We start from the raw sequence: 7,786 nt of genomic DNA, 5'->3' as shown, positions 1-7,786 counted from the left end.
AATTCATTTTTAGGTTATATCGAATTCAATAAAATAAAAAGAAATCTTAAGCTATTTTATCCCATCTCCAAACTGTACCATCATCGCATACACAAAGCAAAATATTTCCATCTCTACTTAAACTTGTTTAAAAAAATTAAATTAAATTGACGTTTTTTAAAATTATATCCTTGTATAATCATATACTATTTTTGTAAGATGACCGCTTTTGATAATAATTTTGACAGATTAAAATTCATTTTTAGGTTATATTGAGGTTATATCGAATTCAATAAAATAAAAAGAAATCTTAAGCTATTTTATCCCATCTCCAAACTGTGCCATCATCGCATACACAAAGCAATATATTTCCATCCCTACTTAAACTTGTTTGTCGAACGGCGCTAGTACATCTCGGATGTTGTAAAGTGTAACATTTCGCTTGACTCGGATCAGTTACATCCAAATCCCACACAAAAACTTTCCCAATTTGATTACCAAGCGCTAAAATTTTCTGCCAAAAATCCATCGAGAACCGAACGAACCAAATTTCGCACTCTTTATATTCGAAGCGATGGATAATCGTCGAACTTGTATCTCCAGGTCTTAAAGTTTCATCTTCCAATCGACCGGGTTTCCAACAAATTATGCAATTCTCGCACGATTTGCTAAAAATAAAATCACCAAACCATCGGACGCAATCAACGTAATTTCTGTGGATATCTCGAGTTGAAAAGTCAGGAAAATGTTCTTTTAATGAATCGAACGGTCTTGAACTTCTACTAGCCATCCATTGATACGAATCTTTAATCGCTTTATTCATCGATTCTTTATCTAATTTCCATAACTTTAAAGAGTGATCCATTCCACAAGACATAATTCTATTACCCAATAAATCAAAATCCTAAAATTAAATCAAAATAATTCATTTTTTTAAAACTCAATTAAATTAATTACTGCACTTAAAACTTCATCTCTGTGGCCTTCAACGCCACCAAAAATTGCTATACACACATCGGTTTTTATATTCCATAATCGAAGAGCGTGATCTTTTGAAACTGACAATAATAAATTAGGATCTCTTGGATGAAATTTTAATTCGTTTATAGCATGACCGTGACCTATGTAGTGACGAATACATGTCATTGTAGCTGGATTTAATATTCGAATAACCCCCCTTGATCCAGCTACAGCTAAAAGTGGCTTTCCCGTTTCTTCGTCGTGAGACCATGCGCATGTATAATAATTTTCATCCAACTAAGTTTAATTAAGTTAAAAAGACGTTTTTATTTGAAAATTTAACACTAAACGTACCATGAATTTATTCAAAACGGCTTGTTGCATTAAAATGAGGATACTTTAATTAATAATTGGTGATATTTCAATTGCAACATCGAAAATTTTCAGCAAAATTTCTAATATTGTTTTCTCAAAAACTAAAAGTTATTTTTCAATACGGGTTGATTCATTGGAAAGAGAACACTTTTATTAACACTTTGGGAAATTTTCATACTCATACTCCAAGAAATGGATTTTATACGAATTTTTAAAACTTAATCGGCGAAAATTGCAAAATTCGAAAAAATTGTCGATCATTTCAAAAATTTATTTCTCAAAAACTACAAGCGATTTTTCAAAACGGCTTCTTGCATTAAAAAGAGGATACTTTAATTAATAATTGGTGATATTTCCACAAGGATCCTTCAAGAAATGAATTTTATAGCGAATTTTGAAAGTTATGGATGAAAATTGCAGCATCGAAAATTTTATCAAAACTTCAAATATTGTTTTCTCAAAAACTAAGTTATTTTTCAAAACGGGTTGGTTCATTGGAAAGAGGACACTTTTATTAACACTTTGGGAAATTTTCATACTAATATTCCAAGAAATGGATTTTATAGGAATTTTTAAAACTTAATCGGCGAAAATTGCAAAATTCGAAAAAATTGTCGATCATTACAAAAATTTATTTCTCAAAAACTAAAAGCGATTTTTCAAAACGGCTTGTTGCATTAAAAAGAGGATACTTTAATTAATAATTGGTGATATTTCCACAAGGATCCTTCAAGAAATGGATTTTATAGCGAATTTTGAAAATTATCGATGAAAATTGCAACATCGAAAATTTCATCAAAACTTCAAATATTGTTTTCTCAAAAACTAAAAGTTATTTTTCAAAACGGGTTGATTCATTGGAAAGAAGGCACTTTTATTAACACTTTGGGAGATTTTCATACTCATATTCCAAGAAGTGGATTTTATACGAATTTTTAAAACTTAATTGTCGAAAATTGCAAAATTCTAAAAAATTGTCGACCATATTTATAAAACAATTTGCAGGCACATTCTTAATTATGGAGCTCCCATCTTCCTTAATATCAGCAAAAAGGCAATATCGCATCTAGAAGTAGCAGAAAGATTAGCAATTAGAATAATATCCAAACTTCGAAACCCCAGAAATCCCCTATTCAACCCCTCTAACAATCTCCTTTATGAAAAATTCCAAATTATTCCCCTTACTCAACGAATATCTCTCCTAGCACAAAAAGCTTACAAAAATATGTCCTCAAACCCTTCTCCTCTTTTCGAATCCTCAAATTTTGACACTACAAGAAAATCGTGGATTGCTAAAAAATGACTAATCAGTGTAACATGGGCAGAAGGACTACTTGTATAATATTATTTAATTTTTAATTGTATTGTGATAAGCTGGGATAAACATCTTTCTCTTTTGTCGATCATTTCAAAAATTTATTTCTCAAAAACTAAAAGTGATTTTTCAAAAAGGCTTGTTGCATTAAAAAGAAGATAGTTTAATTAATAATTGGTGATATTTCCACAAGGATCCTTCAAGAAATTAATTTTATAGCGAATTTTCAAAGTTATCGATGAAAATTGCAACATCGAAAATTTTATCAAAACTTCAAATATTGTTTTCTCAAAAACTAAAAGTTATTTTTCAAAACGGGTTGGTTCATTGGAAAGAAGACACTTTTATTAACACTTTGGGAAATTTTCATACTCATATTCCAAGAAATGGATTTTATACGAATTTTTAAAACTGAATCGGCGAAAATTGCAAAATTCGAAAAAATTGTAGAATTGGTTTATAGAAATTCTCAGATTTATTCGATTTGATAAAAAAAAGTGCCCATAACAGAAAACAGATAAATTCGCCTTGATATCTGAGGTATGGAATAAATTTATTGAGAACGGTCAAAATTGTTATAAACAAGGGGTAAAAGTTATTGTGGACGAACAACTATTTCCGACGAAAGCAAAATGCAGAATTAAGCAATATATGTCCATTAAGCCAGACAAATTTGGCATCAAATCACGTCTACTATTGAAATTGATTCCATAAATTTATTTTTTTAAATAAATTTTTGAATAAAATTTAAACGTCAATGTGACAGAAATTCAATGTTACCAATTGTAACCAACTTCACAACAATTTGTCAAAATTAAATGTCAATTTTATGAAACGTCATGTTTTTTTTAGCGAAAATTAATTATGTTTAAATCATAGGAAAAAAGAATTTATTTACGTTTTTTTAATGTCAAACCTTTAGAAGTTCTAAAAAAATTAAATTAAACTGACGATTTTTGAAATTTTGACGTCTCATTACCAGTCAAACTGTAAAGTCAAACAAGAAGTAGAGTTATAGCAAAATAGGTCAGTGGAGGAAGAGAAGAGCAAGTAATTAAGCTGGTACAAATAGAAAAACAAAGTATTTCAGGACATAATAAAGAAAAAAGTGAAAAAGGAAATCTTATGAAAATGTTGAGACAATTAATGGAAGAAAATAGAAGAAAAAATAGAGGAGAGTTAAGTTCAAATATATGAACATCAAAAAGAACTCAACAAAAACATTACCAATTTGGAAGCAAGACAATCTGACACAGAAAAGAAATTGGACGATAATAACAACAAATTAGAAGACTTTGAAGAAAATCAAGTTAATATAGAAAAGGCACAATCACAAAGATTGAGTCACATGTAATGGAGTTAGAAGGAAATACCAATAAATAAAACCAGAAAATAAGAGGTAAATGAAGAATGGAATCTAGATAGATTAATGAAAGAGAAACAGGGTATCAATGCAGAATATTTCCAATTTTACAAATTAAAACCAGAATTATGGCCTAAATTAAGAAGAAACAGAGATAAATTAGCTTTTTTTCTTTTCAATTTTGTTTTTGTTGCTAAGAAACAATAAATTACAGCATTTATTAAGTCTTGGTACGTTTAGTGTTAAAAAGAAAACAAAAGGATACATCTGGATCAGCATAACATTGTAACAATTTAATACCATTTCCTTCAGGACATTCATAAATAGAAACTCGATTTGTTCCAACAGCTGCAAAAACCAACGGTTGGCCTTCTTTTAGACTATGATTGAATTGTGTGCCAAATAACGGTTGAGCATGATCTTCTTTTATACTACAACTAATCCCAAGAAGATAATTATTGACCAAAAACATAATTGAAACATTTTTATTACGTATATTTATAAATTGGCTTCAAAACTTTGTTCTGGCTTATTTTTCTTTTACCACGACGACCTCTTCTGAGTCTATTAGTAGGGGTGGCACTTCTCGAGGTGTTATCCGTAGTTGAAGTGCTTCCAACGGAAGAAGTTTCATCCTAAAATTTTCTTGTTTGAATCAAAATAAAAAGTTAAAAAATATTATTTACCAAATCATCGCCTGATTCTTCCGTTAAATTCGAGTTTGATAAATCGTTATTCATCCTAGATAAAAACACTTTAAAGTTGGAAATGTAAAAATGCTTGTGTTGTAAACAAGAAACTGGTGGTTATGGTGGTTTTTATTACTGCGCATGATCTAATGGGGTTTAGGCTTTTCTTTGATGGATGGCGGTTATTTTTGGAAGTTATTTGCTTTAATTTAATTATAATTATAAAAGATATGATTTAGTTAAATTTTAAACCTTACTTTTTTTTGGAACATAACCTCACTATCTATAACTATATTAATAACACTTTTTTTGCTAAAATTTATGCAAAACTTTATTAAAAAATTGTTTATTTAAATAAATAACAACAATCAGTTTCAAAATAATCATATTTATTAATTATTAATAAAATAATTAAAATTATTTAATTATTTCAAAGTTACCCAACCTTCGTTACCATGGAAATTTCGTCGAATACATACAAAAATTAAGTTTAATTACAAACAATAGCTTCGTTTTGAAGAAGACGCGCTTTTTTGAGATTATGTTGAGATTATCTTAAAATTGAGAGTTAAATTAAATCAAAATTCGTTAATTCTCATAATGAATGAGGTAAGAATATTTATTTTATGTAAATCTTGAATTATTTTATAAACTTATAAAATAAGTATTTGATTTTAGTGAAGACGATTCCCACCAATACAATCAAACGGATTAATTTGTCTTAATTAAGGTAAGAATTAACATTTTGTTTATAACAAATTTCAAATAAATTCAATTTTGTCAAATTTTAATATGTTCATGTTCCGTTGCTATGGAAACATGCGTTGCTATAAAACAATCGCTAGGTGGCGCTATATAAAAGAATGACGCAAACAAAATGATTTTTGAGGTTATTATTATTATTATTTCCTTCCACAGGTTGTGTTTTGGAGTTCAAACTTTCATTCAAATCATTCTCCGGTCGCAGAGTTTCTTCTAATTCTGTTTCTAAATAAGACTTACATATATGGAACAACACTTTAAAATAGAGATGACAAAATTAATGGAAGGATACTTCTTCTGCGAGGTAGAAGTCCAGTGACTCGACTTTCTTAGGACCTTTTGGGAGGACTCTCGGACAACTAGATCTGGAAAGGGATTATAAGTATAAATAGTGTATTAAGGTCTAAGTAATATCACAGTCAGTTATATCTTTCTATAATTGACTAGTTATCACAATTATTTCTATTTAGTCCTTCTTGATATCACATTTATTTTAGTTTTGGAATTTGCTAGCACAGTATTTTCTTGAGGAAACAACGTATTCATATAACAATACATCTTTGAACGCCTTATATATGATTTGCTGATGTTTAATGTCAAATCATCCTTAATCCTTGAACAAGATTTTTTTACTTAATTTATTTTCTAATTTTTTATTAAATACACTTGGTAACAATAGCCAAGTTGATGCTATACAGGGTGTTAAGTAAACATACGGCAAAAATTCAAGGCGTTATTTCTTGACCTATTCTAAGAATATTGTGTCCTATGATGATTTTTGAAAAACCCCTTTGATTCGAAGATACAGGGCGAACAAAATTTACGACAATAACAACATTTTATTACCAAAAAGTACATGTAAAGTTGCTCAATCTACAATAAATGTTCGAAATGACTTCCCCCAGCCTGAATATAAGCATCAATCTTCAATCTTCACGTCGTTTATTGCCGAACTCTTTCAAACACACTAGGGTCGTTTCTAATTGAGTGTCCCAGCAATTATCCGATTTCGCAAATCGTCAAAATTCTCCACTGGAGTAGCGTAAACTAATGAATTCAAAAATCCCCAGAAAAAATAATCCAAGGGGTTGAAGTCTAGGGATCGAGCATGTGTGTGGTCCACCTCGACCAATCCAGAGATTTTCGTATGTTGCTGTTAAAAATCACGAGTAACCAAACTGAAATGTGGTGGTGCACCATCATGCATAAACCACATTGCAATTCTTTCCGCGTATGATACATCCTCCAGAATCTCAAGCAGCGTTTCTTCTTCAGTATGTAATCTTCTAAATTTAGTGTTCCGCTAGTATTATCTAGTCTTCTGCAAACAGCATCTAATCTTTTATTAGCAGTACCTAATCTTGTATTAGTAATATCTAGTCCTAGGGTAGGACAGTACAATCTAACTTTATTTCTAATTTTGTATTAAATATTCTTGATAACAATAGCCAAGTTGATGCTATACATATATACTGAAAACAGCAAAAGCTTTGACAGGATTGACCATAGGATTCTTCTAAAAGAACTCTCCAACTACGACATCCCAAATGCCCTAATTTACTGGATTTCAATTTCAGTATCCACCTGCATTGATCACCTAGAGCAAGTCCAAAAGCGTTTTCTTCGGCACCTTCATACAAATTTTTATGCGCAGCGATGCACAGTTTTCGGTATCCAGCAGCTCTCCTCTAGGCGCTAAATTAATATCAAGGCAGTAGTCAACAACTACTGTTCCACGATACTATCTGAGTTACAATTTAAAGTTCCTGTTCGACCATCTCGCGACTTGTCTTTATTTACTGTACTACGTACTAATACGAATGCGTTTTCAAACTCCTTTGTGTTTCGTTAGAATTTTGTTTCTGGGCGAAGTGATGGTTTTTTATATGATTTTTTTGTATCGATTTGTTTGTTCAATTGTCTCTTTGTTGATGGTTAGTTTAGGTTGGGTTGCATTAAGTTCTGGGATCCATCACTACCTGTGTGAGAATTGTTGATTGCTGAGTATAATCCGGACCCACTTTCTGCGCAGCTTCATAAGTCTTGTGTATTTTGGACATTTTCTCATTCTTGGTAAGGTCCCTCTTTCATTGCTGAGATGGTTGTTACCACAGAAGGTGCATCTTGGTGAATTTTTTTTTTCACATTTGTGCTCTTCTATGCAAGCCGGGCATCTTGTTTTACATTTGCACTGTTTTTTGGTATAATCGTATCGTAATCAATTCTGGCATTGGGTTACCGGGGCAATGTATGGTTCTGGGCGTCTGACACTGAAGACGAGCGTAACTATCTGTGGTGAAGGTGTTCCTCTAAATGTCACTATGACTGAGGCAGTGCTAATAT

At 30.8% G+C, this 7,786-nt stretch overlaps 1 protein-coding gene across 1 annotated transcript; it reads right to left on the bottom strand.

Moving 5' to 3' along the window:
- Positions 1–234: 234 nt before the first annotated feature.
- Positions 235–4,820, bottom strand: LOC111416938 (embryonic ectoderm development protein escl). The gene is made up of 5 exons (XM_023049071.2): positions 4,679–4,820; positions 4,485–4,627; positions 4,258–4,429; positions 937–1,236; positions 235–883 (listed from the first exon to the last, which is right to left on the bottom strand). Exons 1-5 carry the CDS (start codon positions 4,730–4,732, stop codon positions 290–292), a joined length of 1,263 nt encoding a protein of 420 aa, XP_022904839.2. The 5' UTR covers positions 4,733–4,820; the 3' UTR covers positions 235–289.
- Between the last annotated feature and the right edge of the window lie 2,966 nt (positions 4,821–7,786).

The sequence above is a fragment of the Onthophagus taurus genome, chromosome 3 (assembly GCF_036711975.1).
Source record: "Onthophagus taurus isolate NC chromosome 3, IU_Otau_3.0, whole genome shotgun sequence".
Taxonomy (NCBI): domain Eukaryota; kingdom Metazoa; phylum Arthropoda; class Insecta; order Coleoptera; family Scarabaeidae; genus Onthophagus; species Onthophagus taurus.
Note: the sequence above shows the minus strand (reverse complement) of the source record. Positions and strands in the feature narration are given on the sequence as shown.

Bases quoted from the DNA above. Each gene is read 5' to 3' on its own strand.
- LOC111416938 (XM_023049071.2), bottom strand. From the start codon at position 4,732: ATGAATAACGATTTATCAAACTCGAATTTAACGGAAGAATCAGGCGAT. The intron at 4,430-4,484 runs GTAATAAAAATG...TCTTGGGATTAG, and splicing joins AAGCCAATTTATAAATATAC to TTGTAGTATAAAAGAAGATC. The intron at 1,237-4,257 runs GTATCCTTTTGT...AATTAAACTTAG, and splicing joins AATGTTATGCTGATCCAGAT to TTGGATGAAAATTATTATAC.